The sequence below is a fragment of the Xenopus laevis genome, chromosome 4S (assembly GCF_017654675.1).
Source record: "Xenopus laevis strain J_2021 chromosome 4S, Xenopus_laevis_v10.1, whole genome shotgun sequence".
In the NCBI taxonomy this organism is placed as follows: domain Eukaryota; kingdom Metazoa; phylum Chordata; class Amphibia; order Anura; family Pipidae; genus Xenopus; species Xenopus laevis.
In genome coordinates this window covers 39,803,158-39,826,653 of record NC_054378.1, presented here as the reverse complement: position 1 = coordinate 39,826,653, position 23,496 = coordinate 39,803,158, and the positions used below count along the sequence as shown (strand labels likewise).

At 38.7% G+C, this 23,496-nt stretch overlaps 1 protein-coding gene across 2 annotated transcripts in view; it reads right to left on the bottom strand.

Annotated features, from left to right (window-relative positions):
* LOC108715399 (CKLF-like MARVEL transmembrane domain-containing protein 4) overlaps nucleotides 1-13,336 on the bottom strand; it is a 30,361-nt gene extending 17,025 nt beyond the window's left edge. The window contains exons 1-2 of one of the 2 annotated variants that reach the window (XM_018260489.2): nucleotides 12,931-13,336; nucleotides 12,430-12,627 (exon numbers count right to left, since the gene is read on the bottom strand). In XM_018260489.2, the coding sequence (XP_018115978.1) occupies nucleotides 12,430-12,618 (189 nt within the window). In that variant the 5' untranslated portion in view covers nucleotides 12,619-12,627; nucleotides 12,931-13,336. Of the gene's footprint in view, nucleotides 1-12,429 lie in introns of both variants that reach the window. The other variant, XM_018260488.2, reaches the window with a different exon arrangement.
* Between the last annotated feature and the right edge of the window lie 10,160 nt (nucleotides 13,337-23,496).

Here is a 23,496-nt window from a genome sequence, read left to right as displayed (position 1 = left end):
TTCGCCAGGCAGATAAAGGAGGCAGTGTGGTTGTTATGGATACTACAGATTATATAGCAGAGGCCCAACGACAATTACACGATTTGGAAACCTACATTATTCTACCTTCTAATCCCCAGGATGAATTTATGAAAGATATTGAATAATTGGTTTCATATGGGATATCATTGGGAACCTACAGATGTGGGGCAACAATATGTAAGAACTGTACAGTAATCATTAAGGGCAAGGAGTTTAAGACGTTTAAGAATTTTGGTTTCTACAATTGCAATACAAAAAATGTAGTGTATTTATTAGAATGTGGACATTGTAACAAACAATATGTGGGCCGGACTACCTGGCCACTAAAAGATAGGATAAGGGAACACATTAGGACCATCTCCAACAAGGAGGAAACAACCCTGTTGGGGAGACACTTTACAACATGTTCCCCCAATGGAATTAAGACCTAAAAGTCAAAGTTATTGAGCAGGTTAAAGTTTCTATTAGAGGGGACAACATCATTCACAGACTGAACCTCAGAGAGGCATTCTGGATTCTGAAATTAGAAACCAGAATTCCAAATGGCCTCAACTACAGACACGATATCAGCTATTTATATTGAGGCTTGAGAACTATAGGATACATAGATACGAAACCTTAAAGTGATACTGACACTAAAAAATGAATTTTAGCATATGAATGTACATTAAATGTTACCTATAGGTCATGTTGATAATTTTTTGCTGAGAGGTTTGTTTTTGTATATAATTGTTAGTTGAAGTTCCTAAGCCTGACTCTCTGACACTCTGACTTTGCCAACCTGACTGTCCCATCTCAGCCTGTTAGTTACAGTTTCTAATGCTAACGGACTCCTGCTGCACAAATATGGCAGCCCCCTCATACAGGAACATGGGGGATCAGACAGGTAATGTAAAAGCATCATGCAAATACTTTATGGCAAAGTTAGAAGTAGCTTGCAAAGCCAATATTATAATAGATGTAAAAAAAAGTTTAATTTCAGGTGTCAGTATCTCTTTAAGTAGGGAACGAAAAGGAAGAAAGATGTTATATACACACTTCTCCCCAACAAAAACTCTTCCTTCCAACCAAAATTAACTTTAAATACAATAAATTCACACTAGTAAAAAACTAAGAACAATAAAGGGAATAAAAAAAAAGAGAAGAAAAGAGTGAGAAAGAAAGGGAAAAAGAAAAAAAAAACTGATTATATTAGAGCTCAAAGAAGTAATATTTCTCTCCGTTCAGACTCAAACACAAACATGTACGGTTCTGTTTGGTTTTTTACAATGAGTATGTTTTTGTAATTTTTGTATATTGGGTTTTAACCTTTTAAAGCTTTTTTTAAGGCTTTTTAAGAGTGTAAAATAAAAGATGTGTTTTTAAAAAAAGCCCACTAGGGGTCACTAGAATGAACTGTATAAAAGAACAGCTGAATGCAATGGATTGTTAGCCTATAATTAAGGGATCTCATCCCAAAACGCGTTAGGCCACTTCTGGCCAGCAACCTGCTACAATAAATCCTGCCCAGAAGTGCCGTCTATTTCAAGTTTGTTCACCAGGATTTAACCTGCAAGAAAAGGAAGACTGATAGGCCTGATATAGTGTTCTCCTTAAAGGAAAATGAAAGCCATGTACTGAAGTTATGACTCCTGTAGTGGCCCTTCAATCCCCTTCCCAAACTGCACCACTGCACTACAAAACAGCCCCAGTTTATAGCAGAAATTATCAATTAGAGGTTAAGGAAACGTATTGTAGGTGTAATTGTGGATGAAGCAACGGAAGTTAAAGGGGACTTTTATTTACCTATTACTTAAACAGTTCTAAGGAGGAACCAATGTTGAAAAAAAAATTGTAAAAGGCATTTTAGCAGCCAAGTGCAAACAGGTATAATAACTTTTATATGGAATGCTTGGGATCTGGGGACTATCCCCATATTCTGGATTACCATATCTTAATTTTGCTAAAAAATGTAAACATTCAATTAACCCAATAGGATTATTTTGACCCCAATATGGATGCATGCAGCTTAGTTAGGATCAAATACAAGGGTGCGCTTTTATTTTTACAAAAAATTGGTAAAAAATAATATGGTTTATAATTATTTGCTAAACTCGGCAAATTCACTAAGGCGCGAAGCGCCGAACGGTAGCGTTTTTTTGCTAGCGTTCAGCATTTTCGCTACTGCGCAAATTCACTAACGAACGCTGGCGTAGTTTCGCTAGTGTTACTTCGCAACCTTACGCCAGGCGAATTTTCGCTAGCGACGAAACTACGCAAATTCACTAACTTGCGCAGTGTAGCGAACGCTACCTTTTACGCTAGACTTCCTTCGCCACCTCAGACCTGGCGAAGCGCAATAGAGTAGATAGCGATTGTTTCAAAAAAAGTAAAAATTTTTTCTAAGTCCCAAAAAACGCTGGCGTGTTTTCTACATGATGGCTGATAGGCTGAAAAAGATCGAATTTTTTTTGGGGCTCCCCTTCCTCCCCCCTACTTTTCCTGACTCATGGCAACTTACCTAGACAGTGGGCACATGTGTAGGGCAAAATAAAATTTTTATTTGCAGATTTGAAGGTTTTCTAGGCACTTGTAGTGCAGATACGTGTTCCTCCATTGAAATTTGAATTTCGCGCCGTATGCAAATTAGCCTTCGCTAGCGCAACTTCGCTTTATATAGCGAATCAACGGTAGCGCAACTTCGCAAAATTACGCTACCCCTGTGCGCAACTTCGCATTTTAGTGAATTTGCGGAGCGCTGGCGAAAATTCGCCTGGCGAAGTGCGGCGAAGAGCGGCGAAGTTTCGCCTGGCGCAACTTCGATTCTTAGTGAATTTGCCCCATGGGCGGTGAATATCCAGTAATTGAAAGCTTTCTAGATATCAGGTTTCTGGATAAGGGATACTATACCTGTAACAGTTTTTTCCTTTTACACCACAGGTACATTTATCACCATGTCAGTCTATGGAAAATGTATGCAAATGTTAGAAAAACAAAACATTAATAATTGAAACACTAATGAAAAGGAAATAATTATTTCTCTACCTTAATCTGCTTCTCAAAGTACTAGTCACTGCAAAATAGTTTGAAGACTTTACCAAGGAATCAAAGCCCTGTGTTTTCCCAAAAAAAATTACATTTGGATGCTCAGATACATGGCTATGCCCCAGTAAGTCTATATATAAACCAGAACACAGACTTACTTGCGTAACCCTTTGTCTAACCATATTACATTAAGAAGCATTTGTAGAAAATGCAGCAATTCAAGAGTTAGCAGGCACACAAATTATACGTTTGTGATATAATTATAGGATGCGTTCCCATGCTGATAATTACCCAAAGCTCACAATGGAGGGAGCAGGAGGTGTTAAACAACCCATCTGTTTGTGCCTCTCCCAAAGTCCATAAGGCAAAGTTAACTCTGCTTTTACCATACATGCCCTAGTACAGATTAATACAAAAAAAATACTGACAGCATCTGGCACTTTAAAGTGCAGTACAGAAGGCGTGGGTTAAAATCTGTTCTACACAATTAGAACTCACAGTTCTACTTACAGTTTAACCAAGCACATGGGAAAAAAATTCCACCTGTACAGTATATATATATATATATATATATATATATATATATATATATATATATATATATATATATATATATATATATATATATATACACATACATATACACACACAGTATATATATATAGATAGATAGATATATATATATATACACAGTATATATATATATATATATACACAGTATATATATATATATATATATATATATATATATACATATATACAGTATATATATATATATATACAGTATATATATATATATATATATATATATATATATATATATATATATATATATATATATATATATATAAGGAATAATCATATGTATTTGTTTTTTTGTTATTTGCTCTTTATAGGGGATATACATGAGAATAAAAGATTTCAGACCACTGCCTTTTTTTTTTTAAACCAGACAGGCCTACAATTTAACTGTTGGAAGAAAGCATATGGGTTCATATGAAACACAAAATAAGTCAGCAGGGATGTAGCCGTAATAAAAAAAATAGTTGGAAAAAAAACAGGCCCTTTAACACCATTATTTATTAGTTATTTAAAACAAGACATTTTTAAATAAAGGTGCTTACCATTAATCCCAATGCTTATTTAGGAAAGCTGAATTGTAGTAAGTTTGCTATGTGGCTAAAATAACATTTAGTTAATGAGAGGTATAGTCTTGTACATGTTAATGTATTACTAGATGTAGGTCTCTTTGCAGGGACTGGTGAGAGATGAGACAGCTGTATAATGGCCCAGGGATACTCCTTATTGTAAATATATTACAACTAAGCTGCTGACTTCAGATTTTTAGAATTAAATGTTGTACATTTCTGGGATTATAAGTAAACCCACAGAGCAAGCCTATGTATTATGTCAGCACTGAACCCATCAGGGATCAAACCACGCAAATTCTTTAACGCTGGTAAAGCCAAATCAAACGAATGGCAGTGATTACGCATGGAGTAAAACAAGAGGGACATACAGATATACTTGTAACCTTAAGCGGAAATAAAAAGTAAAGCAGTTCCACGTGCTGACAAATACTAATCACCAAGTAAAGACAACATTCTCTAGGATTTCAACATCAGGAGCAGGAGATGCAAAGTTTGTCAGAAAAGAAGGAAGCGGGACGTTAACTCGTGACCAGATCCAAAAACACATTCCTCCGTCTGGGCTGCTCGTCCCCTAGTTAAACCACAAGCCTATTTATTCTTGGAAATGGAATGTATTTTTTTGTTATAGTGCTTGCAGTTTTTTTTATTGCTGAATTATGGATATTTGTGCCTGCACAGCACATACGGATGCTCATATAAGAAAACCTTTCAGTAAAAAAAGTAGTATTTAAGTAGTATTTAAACTAATCGGCAAGAGATGATTAAATTGTCAGTCTACACTGCAGCAAGGAAGGAAATACTCGCTTAATGCTGCTGGGGAGCTAAATAACTCACCTGCTGCTTTCATTGTTATTTTCCAGTATCTTAAAAGGAGAAGGAATAATTACTGTAGGGTGCCAAAGTGTCACAATATGTCAAAGATTCTAATCATTTACCTGAGATCCTGTGCTGCTGTTCACTGCACTAGCCAGGGTACTGCTGTAAGAGTGCCACGCTGATACCATCTTCTTCTTTCTGGAGCTTCTCTATGTTCTGGTCTGTATGTTCAGTTGAGGGAAAAGCCAAAGCTAGATGCAAAAGTTGGCTTTTCACTTAACTGCGCTTGCAAATTTGACTCAGGACCACAGAGAAAATCAAAGAAGCAGAAGAAGGCCACTATGTGACCCTCTCAAAGTTGTACCTGGTGCAGATTTTTAGTAAACAGCCACCCAGGATCTCAGGTAAGTCATTATAATCACTAGTGATTATACCTACACGAGCAAAATTTCAAAGTTACCTAACACAGGGGCACATATTTTCAACTGTGTCACCTAAAGCAGAGTTAATAGGAAAATATACCCCCCTGAAGTCCATATTGGGTGGTGCACAGATTGGATTACCCTATGAGACAAAAGACAGCCTGATCCCTGCAGCACAGGCAAACTATCATGGTTTTCCTTTAAGTTGGCTAAAAAACAAATATATATATTTAACAAAAAAGTCCAGATTTCAATATTTTGTGGAAAAAGAAAGAAAATACATTTATCAGAAAAACTTGCAGGTTTCGAAGCTTCCGCTTCTTTATCAAGTGATGTTTGATAAAGAAGCGAGAGCTTCGAAACGTTGCAAGTTTGTCTGAGCAAGTTTTTCTGATAAACGTCTTTTCCTCCTTTTCTTCTTGAAATTTTGAAGTCTGGACTTTTTTGTTGAATGTATGATTTGCTCACATGGTGGGCTAAACACAGATTGGGACTCCGCTCCACTCCAGTTTGTATGGATATATATATATATATATATATATATATTTTATAAATTCATAGTATTTACCGTATGTCTCTTTTTGTCATTAAGCCCAATTAAATGAGCTCCTGTCATAAAGGGGGTGTACTGAAATACTAAAAGGAATAATGATAAGGATAATATAAGCCCTTGGCAGGGTACAGTGCCGTGGTGCAACACTTGAGGCAGAAAGGATAGCTAAGTCTTGAATCTTTGGCTTGCAGTCCACGCTGAGCACAGCAAACATTGTCATGTTCCTGCCCTGCAGGCTGTTCAATTGCAGTGATCGCAATAACAGAAAGTCACATGTGGTAGGAAAACCAAATGCAAATGCACATCAGCATTATTTATATTAGGACAGAATTTATTAATGTGTGGGCTGAATTGAAACCTTCAGAGTTGGGTTGAAATCTGGGTGACCATAGCAGGTTTGGTTGGGTGCAGGTCAGACTTGGGAAACACACTCTTCCTCTTCTCTTAGAAACAGAGGTACACATAGAAGTAGTACAGAGTGGAAAGATGCAAGTAGGGGTTGGGTATGTGTCCTACAGTACAAATATTTTGCGGGTTAGGATCGGATGCAGGTTTCTCTTACCCACATTTCACTAACAGAGTTGCTCTTTAAAAGATTCAAAATGTAACTGCCCTAGTAACTTCCTCTTTTTAGACATTTGTACATAAGATTTATACATAGGGAACCCCTAGGCTAGGACCACTCGTTCCCCCCCTTCCTACCCCTTCTTCCCCCCTTCATATGCGCATTCACTCATGTGCAAATCTTATCCCATCATGGCTGGATTATGGAGACACAATGAAGATTTAAAGAGCTACCAAATCTTTCACATGTCCCCAGTGCTTCTGCCCCCTATACCTGTGGTATAACTAGATATTAATGGGCCCCACAGCAAATTATTTTTCATGGCTCAAAAATGTCTAGAGATTGATCTGTTTTACCAATATTTATTGAAATTATATATGAATTAGGGGCTCATGGGGCCCCTATACATCCTGGGCCCCCCCTGCAGCCGCAGGGTTTGCTTCCTCTGTAGTTACCAAGAGAAATCTGGCTCATGCACACCCTTGTGTGAAATAAATCAATGCTGTCTGGTGCACAATGGTAGAGGTTCGGCAACCTCAAAATCAAATCCAGAAGTCAAGCAATCCAGAGGCACACAGAACTGATGCAAGCAAGGAACACCTTGCACGTTTATTGCGGTATAGCACTGCTATACCGCAATCTATACCGCAATAAACGTGCAAGGTGTTCCTTGCTTGCATCAGTTCTGTGTGCCTCTGGATTTCTTGTCCTCTGTAGTTACGCCACTGTCCTAGGCTTTTGAGGCCTTTACACAAATCCAGGCATGAGGACACCAGAAACAGCCCTTTCTTGTGCTGTACTATATAATAATAAATGATTTCATAGGATTACAATTACAATAAAAATGTACCTTTATATATAGATTACCCCTGAGCTAAAGCATGGTGAATAATAGCATCTACTATCAAGTGGAAGAATGACACTCTCAAACACTTTTGTATTACAAAAGTGAAAAGGAAGATTGCAAGAGCACAAACATTCATGTACAGTATTGACTTTTGACCAGTAATACAGCGGTAGTTTCCATGTGATGTGGTGTCCTACAGAAAAATAGAAATACACTGGCACTCAAGGCAGGGTTATTTCTATTTTACTGATACATTGGGGGTTGCCGTACTCTCCACACTCTGCACCAGACTTTCTCATTGAAAGAGAATCAAGAGTGTGTTCTGCCTCACCTTGTTCCAGTGTCCTACAGAAGAACACAACTATGGTTTATAGAATTAGAAATCTAATAAACTGCATTATAATTGCATGAACAATTCAAATGTCAGAAAAAGCTTTTCAACTTAAGCACTGATGCAATGATTGCAAGAAGGTTAAGGTCTGTGCCAAAATAATCTTGAATTTAGTTGGGATGTAAGGGCACTGAAGCTGGTTGTTTTTGGGAAGGTTAAGCAGCCCATGCATGCAGCAACTTTACCTGTGGTGAATGGCGGATCAGTGGGAGCAATCAAAATCTTATTTTATCATTCAAAAAAAATAAAATCCAAGTGGCTGAGCAGGGAACCCTAAAGCTGCAGTTACACTGGAATGTAATAGGAAAATGAATGTAATAAGAAAAAAGTCTTTGTACCAACTGCAGCTTCTTCACCTTTATTTGAATGGTAACCATGATATCTATTGTTAGCACTGTCAGATGGCATTTCCCTGGAGCACCAAAGTGAGCATTCCCAATTGCCATCTGATAGCCACCATTGCCTGCTCCTGAGACCACTGCAAGGTTGTCGGAAAACCCTCCTCCAGTTAGATTGTGCAGAACCTTAGGATTGACTAAGTGCTTAATTTAAAAACAAATATAAAGAAACTGAGCATTATTTAAGTTTCTATTATCAAAATGCTCTCTCTGGTATAAGAGAAAGTAGCTAAGAAGATTACCTAAGCTCAGCATTCTATTTCACCTCTAGTTACCACTGTTCAAACGCTCCGTTGGGTATGAATAAATGTATGAAGAAAAGGTATATTGGGTGTGACTTTCAAACCATTTATGCACAGGGTGTAACCATAACCTTTAGAACATAAAACCACCACCAAGAATATAAACCCTTTCCACCTGCCAAATCAATACCTATGTTGCTTCTGATACAAAAGTTTTAAACTTCAGAAAGGGTTCAGTTACCCTCTTAGGAGCTTCTAAACATACCTATAGGTAGTGTAAAAAAATTAAATGTTCAAGAGTTATTAGCAAAGAAAATCACCCAGAAATGTTAAGACTAATCCATAGCACTCCTGATTCTTTGTCCTTCAGTCAAACAAAGTGACCCTGGTTATTGGAGCTTGTCTACTGTCTGTGCCCAACCGTATTCAAAATCCACTTCCTAGTGCAAATAAAACAAAAGAACACAGTTGCTCCTAATTAGCCTGTGCAGGTCCTGCAATTAAACATCTAAGTTAAAAAGATACAGATGGAATGTTTATATTTTTTCTTTGTGTTAGAGAGCATCATGCTGTAGTTGTTCATACCAAAATACTAAAAAATCATGCACTTTATAATTATGTCTAGAGGCTGACTATTCACTGATCCCTGCCCCAAAAGAGCTTACAGTCTAAGGTCCCTATCACATCCACAGATAGTGTCAATCTAATTAGGAGCCAATTAACTTGGCTGGTGTTTGGAGGAACCCAAGCATATACAGGGGGAATATAGGAGAAGCTTTTTTTTATGACATTTGTAGGTACTGCTCTGGTTGAAATTAAATCTGAACTCCAGTAGTTCAGGGGGGCACCTCTACAATTCAAAACATTTAATTTTAAGTACCTTTTCAATATACATTAATAACATTTTCAATTGTTTTAATATCGTTTGTAAATGTGGTTGCTATTAAAAGCAGTACCTGTCTGACTGCTTACAATCTGCACTACTGGTTCTTTCTCCTGAAATAATGTTGCAGAACAAATGTAAACCTCTTAATTAAATTAAACCTGGAGATGTCTGCTACATTTTCTTTCATTATTCAAAAACACCTTTTTCGGGTAGAGGCAGCAATGCTAACCAATAAACCCATTGTACCACCAAAACAAAAGTTTGTTTGTTCCACCTGGTCATTCTTCTGTCACTTCTTTCTTAGCATGCAGGAGCTAGAATTTAATTTATAAAATGAGTAGGTATAGCCTTTGCTTGTAAATAATTAATATGCTACTAACATATTTCAAATGCACTGGCTTCTGCTCAAGAAAGATATCCCAATGCTTAGCACATAAGGGAGACCATGGTACTTCCACAGTATGAATGTTATTGTTTGTGGACTGACTCCATTAAACCACAAAAGCTTGTCCCTGTTTTGAAGTTATTCCATACACCAGTATTATTGTGATTTTTATAAACAATAAGGACAGACCCACTGCTTTCAGAAACACAAAAAATTATCAGTGCACGCCTTGGCTTACAAGCATGTGTAAAACTGTGGTAACCCCCCCCTTGAATAAAAGAATAAAACTTTACAATAGCTATGATCTATATTTCCATGGTTCTAATCCAGACTTATCTCATGGTAGAACAGGCATAGGAAACATTTGGCCCTACATACAGTAGGATCTAGCACAACAATTCCCAGCAAACATCATTACATTCTACCTTCTAGGACCACATATGCTAAAAAAGTCCCTAAATGTAATTGTTATGGGCAAGTAAACCCACTATAAACATTGTTCCAGGTGTTACTATTACATGGTGTACATGTTTGCATGCACAGAGTCAAAGTGCCACTTTCTGTAATATTAATATATACCTTATTGGCACCCTCTGGCCGTAGTTCCACCCTCACGTGGTGACCCTGACAACAACCGAACATTGTGCTCATTCCAGCGAGCAAGACTGGGCATGTAAAGGATGCAGGTACAGCGGGCACTGCACATTCCTACCCTAACCTTTATGCAGACATACATTCACATGGCCAAACTTTCATCATAGACTTTGCTAAATTATCAGCACAAAATAAATACTGTGATCACAAGTCATTTGTAATCCACAGTGCCGTTGGTTCATTGTTATTTCCTATGTAGTGACATTAGCTAAAGGACAGCTAGCTAAAATCCATGTGTACAATACAGTTAAATATATGTACCATGTGCGTAAATAATTGTTAAATCCTATACAACTGTAGCAGCAATAAGCAACCTAATCCGTTGTTGAACAGTGCTCTAGCCAGGTTATTCGCTTCATCCTTAAATATACACAGGCCAAGTCATTTGTGTCTACAGGTAAAAATGACCTTCTAATTGATAGATTCTATAATAGAACATTGTTTCCATGCAAAACAACACCTATTTTACATAGCTGGGGTGCTACATCAGTATGACAGAGAAATGGGCATTACCAAGAATGTCAGACACTACCTGGCCTGACTTGGTAAAACAAAACAGGTCATGTAAGAGGTAAGGAGTGGGTAAGTTGTGTATCAGCCAACATCTAAAATATTGTTTAAATAACAAGACACTGAAACCATCAAATGTGCTTTTTTATTTCATTACTGTCATACTTCATGTGTCCCCAAACATGATTAAGAATGACTAAGAGCCAGGGTTTTTTCAGAGTTCCATTTCTATTGGGGACTATAAAGCAGCCTGGGATTACATTTTTCTAAACTTGTGGAGATGGCAATGGCTGCTTGCTCAAATACAGACCTGCAGGTAGTTGTGTTCAGATTTGTGGCAAGGCCACAAAGGCCCGGCCCTAGGGCGGCAAAATTTTAAGGGTGGTATGTCGCCCAGCCGCATCCTAAGGAGCACTGGGGCCTTACAAATATATTGGAACATATAATGGGTATTGGATCATCCACTGGTCTGGCAGGTCTGAACATGTCGGTCAGGTTGGGTCAAAGCAGAAAAGTGTAAATTACTATAGGTGCCCCTAGTGTTTGCAATTGCTAAACTTAAATCCCATGACGGTGCTCATCATCTGTGAATATTGCACCAGCCTGGGGTTCTTCCAGTGCCGCCATGCACAGTACAGTAAAATTATCAATATAAACAATATTGTATAACTGTGCGGTCCAGGACAGCAGCACGGAACCTTTCACAATAACGAGTTATAATAAAGAGTAGTAATATCAGTACATGGATTCTGAATCTGGCAACAACAGAAGAACAATTCTCTTGTTTATATCCTTTGTGTTAAATGGGTTGTTTACTTTTAAATTAACTTTTAGTTTGATGTAGATAGTGAGATTCTGCAATTGCAGTTGGTTTTCCTTTTTTTATGTGTGTTTTTTTCGTGGCTATTTAGCATTTTATTCAGCAGCTCTTCAATTTACAATTTCAGAAATCTGGTTGCTAGGGTAATTTGGTCAGATTTCTGAAATTGCAAACTAGAAAGCTGCTGAATAAAAACATAAGTAACTCAAAAACCACAGACTTTGCAATTTCAGAAATCTGGTTGCTATCGTCCAATTTACCCTAGCATTGATTTTAATAAGAGACAGTAATACGAATAGGAGTGGATATGAATAGAAAGATGGGTAATACAAAGTAGCAATAACTATACATTTGTAGCCTTACAAAGCATTTTTTAAAAAAAAAAAAAAATTGGGGCCAAAATAATTTAAAAAATGTATAAAAAATAAAGGCCAACTGAAAAGTTGCATACAATTAGCCATTCTATAACATACTGAAAGTTAACTTAAAGGTGACCCAGCCCTTTAATGTTACGTTGTCTAACAAACATTCGCTAACTGTAACTATTCTGTGTTGGAAAGATTCTAGTTTTAATATGCATGGCCTGGTTAAAGCAGTCATTTCAAACATGCACCTGTCAACCTGTTGCTAAGAAGAAGAAGAAGTAGCAAAACAATGAAAAGGCAATGGAATAGGACCACCTTATTGAATCTAATTATTATACCAAATCCATGTACTCACACATCTTTCTTTTAAATTACTCACCACTTGAATGCATTTCAGGATCCCGAAGAGAGAGCGAATATAAGCCAAGTCGCAGCGTATACCCCGGAGGCCCCGACCGTGCATCACTGGTTCAGTGGTGGGTTGGTATGGGCTGCTTGCCCCTGACACCATAGATGTGCTAGATGCTTCTCCTTCAAAGCCATCCATGTCATCCCCAGTCACCCTCATGTCTAGTGCCTTTGGAAAGAAGGAAATCAGTGGCGGGTTGCACTGTACCAAAACGGCATGGCACTGGCCTAGGGATTATGTCACCTGGCTCAGCAGCAGATGTTTCTAAGGCACCCAGGGATTACCATGCACCAGTTATTATTCCTCTTCACCTCCCATGGGGTTTGGCGACTGCCAGCAACCTGTTACATGGTCTCACCATTATCCAAACAGAAAAAAGAACGCTAGACAAGTTTAACCCTCCAGAAACCCTTTGTTGTCTGTGAGTTCCTACAAAATTCCACACTCTCCAGATTTCAGCCCAAAGCTCACCAATTCCAGTAGTGTCTGCTTGTAAGGCAAATCCCGGCTACCTGGAGGCTCCGTACAGCTGAGAGAGCAGTGGGAAACTGAACATATTCCACACCATGTACACGCAGCCCTCTTCTTCACTAACGTGCTCTGCAGGTAACCAAACGGTGTCCATCTTAGGACATTTGTGTGCAAAATAGCAGTGCGTTCTGCTCCCTCCCCATTGTAAATTCTGTTAATGAAAATTCTTATTGCGCCTCCCAGTTAAAGTCTTAGTAATCTTTCTATTTGTAAGTGATTGTTCCAGGCTGCAGCATACTTTCTCTGTCCTGCTCTCTACTCCCTCCGCCTACCTCCCTCCATCCTGTTCTCTACTCCCTCCTCCTACCTCCCTCCATTCTGCACCCTATTCCCTCCCCCATCTCACTCCATCCAAATTTCTCTGATCCCCTCCCTCAATCCTGCTACCTGATTCCATCCCTCTGTAGCACTCTACCTGCTTTTTACTTCCTGATTCATCCTTGCTGCATGATTATACCTTCTCCCTGATACCTCTGGCCTGTTACATGGCACAAGATCATCCACAAAGCCTGTGAAACATACAGAGTTATTGAGTTTTATTATACAGTATTATCTTTTGTCAAACTGCAACTAATCAGATTTAAAGATGGATATTAATCTATATAATAAAGCAATCCCTTAATTCAACTGTATGTTCTTCTAGTGCTTAGTGAATGGATCTTTTTGCTTTTAGTAGGGATTCTGTTTCATTTCTAACTATAAGTTATTATATACTCTCAAATTAATTGCAGACAGAGCTCAAAATAAAATGTATAGGTTAATTTAATGTACAGCCACAAATCAACTTATAGTTAGAAACTTCAGAGTATTGCCACTGTAAGGAACAGGTAGAATACTGCAGCATGGACAAATTAGGAGGGAGGGAGTTGGGAGTGGGTCAAATGACGTATGAAATAAGTGACAGGATGGAGGGAGGTGGGTGGAGAAAGTTGGGAGCAGGATAGAGTGACATGGGGGGAGGGAGCAGGATGGAGAAGTACGCTGCAGCCCAAAAAAGCCCTACACGTAGGGGGAGAACAAAGAGCTAAACAGTACAATAAAGATTTTTTTTTTTTTTTTTAAAAAAGAGAGTAAAATAGAGATTTTAGTTTGGAAAGACAGCCAGATACACTGTAATTTTGCACACAGATGTCCTAAAATGGACACCGTATAATCAGCAAAACATGCTGTGAACCTCAGCCAATCATCCAGCAGCTTCCTGTGTGATAAAATGCATGGTCAATGCAACTGGTCCGGCCCTTTGGTTAGTAAGTTAACTCTTCAGTTGCTGCTGTGTAGAAATTTTCATGTTTTCTAAATGCACATATATTATATAATAAAACTATAAAAAAAGAATTTATAGTTTAGCCGCAGGATTCACAAATGTGCAAACAGGTAAAATACATATTAGTTGACTCTGGAATTTTACTAAGATGCAGATGTTAATAAAAGGAATAATGATACAAAGCAATTTTTTTTTTTTTTGCATATCCATTGTTCAAAAGTAGGGTTGCCACTAGGGATGCACCAAATCCACTTTTTTGGATTCAGCCGAACTCCCGAACCCTTTGCGAAAGATTCGGCCGAATACCGGAAGGGGAAAAAATTTTTACTTCCTTGTTTTGTGACAAAAAGTCATGTGATTTCCCTCCCCGCCCCTAATTTACATATGCAAATTAGGCTTTGGATTCGGTTCGGCCAGGCAGAAGGATTCGAATCCTGCTGAAAAAGGCTGAATCCTGGCCAAATCCCGAACTGAATCCTGGATTCGGTGCATCCCTACTTGCCACATTTTCTGGAAAAAAAATACCGTCCTTCCTATATTTTTATGGTTTTTCCCTATAAATAACATTGGCATCAAACAACATTTTCAACAGCCAGGCCGGTAAAATACCGGGTGGCAACCCTCTTCACAGGTGCCTGTTTTGTGGGCAGTTGGCTTGGGTTCCTACTAGCAATGCAGGGACCCCTTTGGGAAAAAAGCAAATCATTCACAAAAGCTATATATAACCTGTACATGCTTCTAAAAAAGTGCTTAGTGATGCCATCAGTATTAGTGCGTGTCATTGACTCACTGAAACTAGTGTATGTTACAAAGCACTGTGGAAGTCCTTGCTGACATTAAATACACTATATTTTACAGTGGGATGGGGACATTATTCCACATGTATATTCATTAGTGTAACAGAACCTGCAGGCCTTTTGTCATCTGCTACTAAACTACACATTTCACTGACAAAGGGAAAAACAGATGAAGGACTAAAGATTGTACATCAAAAAAATTACATAGTTGTTTCTTTCATTTAATACTCAAGCCTTATTGCAACTCCGTCAATGTCTATGTAACTAAATATTAGTTTGGTTATTTATAATGTTTTGTTTTTAAACCACCTAAACCTAACCTTACCCTTAGGGACAGTGCACTTTTATCTTCAATTTGCTCTCCCTTCAAGTTATGTCCTATGCAACTGCCTACCCCTAGTTCTGGCCCTATGTTTGGGTATAAATCATTTTTGTATTCAGTCCGTTGCACATGAGAACTGTCTTTACTGTTTACCCAAAACTAATAAGAGGGGCCCTTAATAAGTGTTCAGGGACTTGGAGGTTAGGGAGATCAGTGCATGATCCCTACAGGGGAGGGATCCGCATTTTACCTTTGTTTTTCTTATTTTCTCTGGCGTGCTGATGAAGTGCCAAGGGACAAGGATAACACTATGGCAACCCCTTCAATTACACTGGGGTCTGACATTGATTTTTTCCTTGCCTCATTCGTTATGATCATCTATGACATTAAACCATGAACTATCAGAAAATAAGAAAGATCATGTTAAAAAAATGTATAAATAATTTCAGTGCTTCATAACTATTCTTGGGCTTCAAAGCTGACAATCTATTGCTGAATGAATTCCTGAACTTTACAACTGTGTTGTGGTGAAATAGAGCACAGTAAACCAGAACCTAGGATTCATTATTCCATTTTAGTCAAAGGAGACAGTATAGTATAGAAAATGTACTTTCACTGCCCACCTTAACCAGGTTAGGCTCCCTGCTACTGTACATATGATAAACATTATTGCCATCTAGCGGCAGATTATAAAAATGCATGTTTTTAAAATATTTGAATTTGCTATTTACAGTACATTTACATGTCAAATTATGTCCTATAGAACATATATTTGCAACTCCATAACTCCTGACCTAAATAGCTGTAAACATTATTATAATTGCATCCTCCTAGCCCTGAGGAAAAAAATTTTCAGCAATAGTAACTAGCCAAAACTGGAAAAGTGAAAAAAAAAAATCTTCTATAAAATTGCCTCTATAAAAAGTTTTGCACGGAGGTACATAATTTACTTTCTGCAGTTTGCATCTCCATGTGCCACAATCCAGCATTTCTCCCCAGAATTCCAGTATTGTCATGCTTGCAAGTTGCACCTGGTACAGTTGGGGCTGATTCATTAAAATTGACTAAATTCAAATAAATAGATTTTTGCAGTGGCAGAAGTATCGGGGGAGCCAGGGCCCGCAACCCCTCAGGACCCCCCTGCAGCTCGCGCACTGGAGATTTCCGCCCGCGCACTGGCGATTTCCTCCCGCAGCGGCAGATTTCCAGCCAGATAATCTATGTACGAAGGGGGCGGGGGCCCGGCTGCAGGTCCCGCCCCCTCCAGTCACGTTACTGGATTTTTGGCTATATACCCATTAAATCCTACATAGGGTCATATACCAAATTTTGAGCTGAAGTTCTTACACTGTTACTATATATTGTTAAAAAAATGTGAAGAACTTATTCTTATTACTACCGGTATGTACAAAACTGCATAATGGAAACGTACTATATTATGTTATAAAATATTAAATAAAAACATGTTTTATAAAAAAAATTTACTAAATTGTGTTCCTAATTCAACATTAATCGTGTCACAATTGAACTAGGTACAAGTGTGCTTTCTGAGACTTTCCCAGTTTCTGAGTTTCCTATATTAATAAAGAAAGTAGTCAATGGTGTATTACCATTTTAAATAAAAAAAACCCCGTAATCTTATCAGATCTACTCACATTACGTTGGAGCAGTAGTCAGCTCAAATGTATATCGCATAAAATGAGGCTTCCTGGTGATACGGTAACCTGGTGGGAAATGAGCCGCAAATAGTGCACAGTACAGTGAGGACTTCACAAGATAACTTGAGACCACTCAAGCTCACCGCTTGTTCCTCCTCCTGCCAGGTGCTCAGTCTCCAGCATCCCCACTGTATCCAATAACAGAAAAATCTGAATAGACGGCACTTCTGGACAGTTTAATAAAGCAGGTTGCAGGAAAAACCTAACGCGTTTCAAGATCAAATCCCTTAACCTGCTTTATTAAACTATCCAGAAGTGCTGTCTATTCTGATTTACTGTTACAGTGAGGACTTCCCTCCAATGGCCCAGGTACCGGTTATACGTACAGGACATTGATCGTTTGAAGCATATCTCTGTGAGCGGTACGTAGTTCAGCTGAGAATCAAGGATTGACTCATTTTCGTTACGGACAAGTGGGTCCCTTATTTCGACGAATGCTGCTACTGAGCATAACAATTTCATTCTCAGAAGCATCAGCACGGAGGGAAGGATCATAACAACCCAGGCACTCCGTAACCAGCACTTGAAGCAGTCCGTCCAAACAACAGCCGGACTATGTACCGCTTGCACAGATATGCTTCAAATGATTGACATCCTGTAAGTATAAACGGTTCCTGGGCCATTGGAGGGAACTCCTCGCTGTACTTCACTATTTGTGGCTCATTTCCCATCAGGTTACAGCATCACCAGGAAGCCTCATTTTATGCGATATACATTTGAGCTGACTACTGCTCCAACGTAACGTGAGTAGATCTGATAAGATTAAGTTGTTTTTTTTTATATAAAAGGGTAATACACCATTGGCTACTTTCTTTATTAATACAGGAAACTTGAAGCCTCAGAAAATGCACTTGTGCCAGAGCCCATCTGAATCATTAACAATTGCAGTGAGCGTTTTCTAAATCCAGTAGACTTTATTTCTGGTGTTTGGCTGAAGAGTAATGTGTGCTCCCACTGGGAGCTGTGGGAATCCTGGCGCTATGTTTTGCTTCAGAGGGAGGGTTTTTCATGCAACTGACTGCAGGGAAATTTGTGGGTCCACAGTTGTGTTTGCAAATTACCCCTGCTCTGTAAACAATATTAATGGTTTAATGATTTTGGCACAAATTATCTTTTTACCATGCTTTTCTCAAAATAAATTGCCTGGTTGTACTTGCTAGTGTGCACTGGTCCCTAGAAACCAAATAGCTGCTGAAATTTCCAAACTAGAGAACTGCTAAAAAAAAGGTTAATAATTTAAAAAAAAATCAAATAATTAAATGTAATGTAATTGTATTTACATGCATCATGCTAAAAGTGACTTTATAGGTGAAATACCCCTTTAAAAATGAACCAGTTTCACTATGTCTGAACTAAAATGAGATTGGGATGGTCTGTCAAATATTCCAATGTGGACATACTGAATGCTGTCTCCCATAGAATTCACTTCATCCAAATTGTAAAATGTTAAAAAAACAACATCCTTTTTCTCTGTAATAATAAAACAGTATCTTGTACTTGATCCCAACTAAGATATAATTAATCCTTATTGGAGGCAAAAGAATGAAGAAGAGGAAGAACACCTTCATGTTGTGTTGCTCCTACAGAAGTACCCCAAACCGGTGCTGTTTTCAGCAGACAGGAGCACTGGTCTCGTGTATCCGGTAACTGATTATATTCACTGAGAGAGCACCCCCTGTGATTATAACTTTAATTCTTCTTTAATGGAAATAGGTTTTACATTTACTTTAATATGAATGCTCTGGCTCATACCTGCACTCAATGATGAGTTACATCATCTGGTTTGTCTTTGTCTAGAACTTTTCTATGTTGTTGGAACATTCAACATTACAACAAGTAAGTCACGGTTTTAGGTGAATGCAATGCACAAATAAAGTAGGACGGAAAATGCAGATCAATCTTTATTATATTGAATACGAAATTGAGACGTGTATGCAACAGCCACTGCTAATTTGTTTTAAGTATAACATTTCAACAATTCACTCACACATAATTTTAAGAACGACTACACATATTTACTTGCTTAAGTTAGGAGAAATTAGCAGCAACATTTTTCTCAGAATGCTGTGTCTGCACCCAACAGTCATGTTGCATCGCAGTAAGCGCTTGGGTGAGTATATAGATGAGTTCAGAGATGTAGGGTGGGGCAGAGTTATGAAGTGCTTTGAATGTCAGGTTCATTAATTTGAATTTAATTCTGAGAGGTAGTGGAAGCCAGTGCAGGGATTGACAGAATGGCGTGGCAGAGGAGGAGCGGTTGCTGAGGTGTATGAGCCTCGCAGCAGTGTTCATTATGGACTGGAGAGTCTCTGGATGATCGTATTTTGGATATGTTCCTTAGGTGGAAGTGACATGATTTAATAAGTGACTGGATATGAGGAGTGAATGACAGGGCAGAATCTAGGATAACCCCAAGGCACCGGTGCCTGGGGAGAGGTGGAATTGTTAGATATGATGGATGTTACTGGTGTTAGTTGGAGGAAAGAGAACAATTTCAGTTTTAGAGAGGTTTAATTTAAGGTAGCGTTGCGACACCCAGGTAGAGATAGCAGACAGGCAGGAGGAGACGTGAGTTAGGAGTTCTGGGTAGAGATCAGGAGATGAGAGATAGATCTGAGTATCGTCAGCATAGAGGTGGTAGTGGAAACCATATGAGCTCATTAATTTGCAGAGGGAGGAAGTATAGAGGGAGAATAGTAATGGTCACAGGACAGAGCCTTGAGGAACCCCAACAGAAAGAGGTAGGGGAGAAGATGATACTCCATTGTAGGAGACACTGAAGGAACGATTGGTGATGTAAGAAGAGAACCAGGACATTGCTGTGTCACGAAGGCCAAGCGACTGGAGGGACTGGAGGAGGAGAGGGTGATCTACAGTGTCAAATGCGGCTGAGAGATCAAGCAGTATTAGTAGTGAGAAATGATTGTTGTCTTTAGCGGTTAAAAGGTCATTAGTTAGTCGAGTCAGGGCAGTTTCCGTGGAGTGTTGTGGCTTAAAACCAGATTGTAGGGGGTCCAGCAGGTTATTGTCAGAGAGGAATGAGGTTAGTCAGTTGTAGACTAGGCGCTCAAGTAAAAAAAGTTATGGGTTTGGTGCAATTAGTCGGTATATATGTCCCCAATATCTAAATAAAGAAATAAAACAATATAGTGTATTACAGTTTTTTACATTGAGTGGATCGCTAATCAGATGTACTCACAAAGTTGTTTCTTGATAATATCCTTATCGCGGAAATCTTAGCCGCATAAGGTGGAGAGTAGAGACGATCTTCTGACGCACCTAAGGAACGGCTGCAATAGTGTAATATCACCGGAAACTGTGTGGAGTGCCCTATGGGCAATTGCACTTACTGAGCTTCACGTAGGAAAGAATGCCTTATTAGGTAAATCGCCGTCTTTCTTTGGATCTCTTACTGCAGAGAATGCCTGTCAGATTCAGGCAGGGCGCTGCGGAGTCAGCGTGTTAACTGGATCGCTGTCCTTTGGATTTCTTTCCAGTGCGGGGCCTGTTAGTTTATGCCGGTTAGGAATGGAACGCGGAGGTGTCTTATGGCGTGTGGTACAACGCTGAGATGTCTTTCGGCGTGTTCCGACAGGTTATTTGCAGAATCCTTTCGGTGTATCAGCTCGTTGATCCGGTATTTAGTATTTGGGGTTTTAAAATCGACTTGACTAATTTGTAGATATAAAATATATCATTTATTAGAACACAAAAGGCCCAAAGCGTTTCATATCACATGTACTTCATCAGGGGCATACGCCATATTTTTCCACGTCATTACTTAAATAACATTCATTGGTCTTCCATTAATTTGTTTGCATAATTAATGGTACACAGATGTACGTATATTGATTATTAAAAAGGAGTTAAAATTATAAATATATGTTTAACTATACACAACTTTTAAAACAATACATTTATTTTATCAATCAAATAAAAAGCATTTTTTTTTTTTTTAATTCTGATTTATTAGAAATTTTAAAAGGGTTACAGAAAAAAGAAAAAGGGGGTAATACACTCCGGGAAGCCAAAGAACAGAATAAAGCATCCATTTAATCATACATCATATAGTATCACAATGATATCGAGGGAGCGACCCTACATCCCTGAGTGTAATAAGAGCCGCTGATAACAACATAAGACAATCGTCGTAGAGGGGAGAGGAGAAAGGTAAGAAAAGGAAGAAAAATGAGAAAAGAAAAAAGGAAAAGATAGAAAGAGAGAGAAATCTTCTAGCAGACATGAATATCTCTCGCACAGGACGCAGCATAGATAGATATGGGTCTCCGAGTCCGGGAGTTAATACCATCATTCTATTATTCACATAAACTGTCACATCCACATAATGTACACAACAACAATGATGCACCTACCCTGTTATAGTGAGATGTGAACAGGGATCCTCTAGACGGGAGAAGCCAGCTCCCACCGGACAACATCCACATGCAGAGCCTACAATGTGCAAGCCAATGCTTGGAAATCGAGGTGGATCGAAATCCCAGTGCTATTGCTTCCCAAGGAGCGACAGGCCAAATCAGGAAACACATCCCATCTCCAAATACATCACTAAAATCAAGGCTATCTAAGTCTGCAGCAGCAGCTCGTATTTAGCTGAATGTTTAAACTGTACCCAATAAAACCATTTCTGAGTATATTTCTCAATATCTTGGTGGATGATGCTTTATATCCTTAGAACCTTTCAATCTCAGAAATCTTCCATAACCAATCCCGTATCTTGGGGGGAGTACGTTGTTTCCAGTTTATGGGAACAAGAAGTTTAGCCGTATCTAACAAGATTGGTACCAGAGATTTGCGATAAGCCTTAATTGAAGTGGAAGTGTAGTGGAGAAGTATCTCCAAGGGTTCATTAGGGACATCCACATCCGTGAGTTCTTTAACGACATCTCTAATCTGAGACCAATAATTCGTCAGACCCGGGCATCCCCAGAAGATGTGAGACAGGGTCCCAACCCCTTCATCGCATCTCCAACATGAAGGTGAAAGTGTGCGATATATCTTGGCCAATTTAGCCGGAGTCCTATACCATTGACTTAACAATTTATAATTAAGTTCCTGAATTTTACAGCAGGTCGAAGTTGAGTGCGCTAAACAAACAATCTTATCCCAATCCCTCTCCTCCAGTCGAACTCCCAACTCTGCCTCCCATTTATGCTTAAAGATACCTTTTGGCGGGTCTGTAACACTTAGAATGCATTGATACAGGTAGGAGATCGTTCTATGAGGAGTATCTTTCGATTCCCAAAGAAGTTCCACCTGCGTAGGAGGTTCAGTAGTCGTTAAATGCAAGCATCGGGAAAATATAAAATGTCTCACCTGCTCTAGCCGAAATACATCCATAGGAGTTGGGGGGACACTAGGAAATAGAACCTCCCATTGTGGGACTGTAGTGCCAAAAAGAAGAGATTGAATCCCCAAATGTCTCCTCAAGGTCCATCCGACGTAAGGGCGTGGATTTAATCCCGGGGGGAAAGTAGGGTTGCCGAAAATAGGTGTGTATCTAGAGGGTGCATGTATCCACTTCCCCGTCAAGACTAATCTATCCCAAATTTGAAGGGTGTAAAGTAGCTTAGAGTCAGTTTTGTCTGTTATGCGTCTCTCAGTTGACGTCAACCAAGGTAAAGCCATCAGTGGAGTCAGTGAAGATTCTTGTTCTATACCTACCCAAAGTTTACTAGTGTGATGGAAGGCCCAATCAAAACACCTATTAACTTGTGCAGCCTTCAAATAAGCATCCCAATCTGGAAGTCCAACGCCTCCGTTCCGCTTTAGAGCCGACAATTTAGAGGCAGCTATCCTGGGATTTTTATGATTCCAGATATAGTTGATAATCAGACTTTTCAATATCCGTAGAATGTGTTTGGGGGGTGGGTAAGGGATGGTCTGAAATAAGTATAGAAATCTCGGCAATATGTTCATTTTAGTCACATTTAAATAAAAAGCATTTTGAATCGATGTCTATATTAAGACCATGTGGAGTTAATGTCTTTAATTTGTGGATCCAGAGGGTCTCTTCTCTAGAAATTGTATTTATAATATGGCTTCCACGCCAGTGTTCTTTTTTCTGGACTATGCCTGTGAATTGGACTAAGAAAGAGGGATCGGAATTGTGATGGGTTTTGAAATGTGCTGACACACTATGGGTCATCAGTCCTCTTTTAATATTGTTCATATGTTCCCTTATTCGTGTTTTTAAATTTCTATTGGTTCTTTCTATATATTGCAAATTACACGGACAATAAATATATGTAATAAATATATAATGTTGTTGCTATTGCAGGTTATTATACTTTTGATGTAAAATTCTATATTAATTATATCCTTTGCAGGTCCTGCATGAAAAAAAAATGTTAGATATTCCAGTGTTAAATGGGTCTGACACATGTT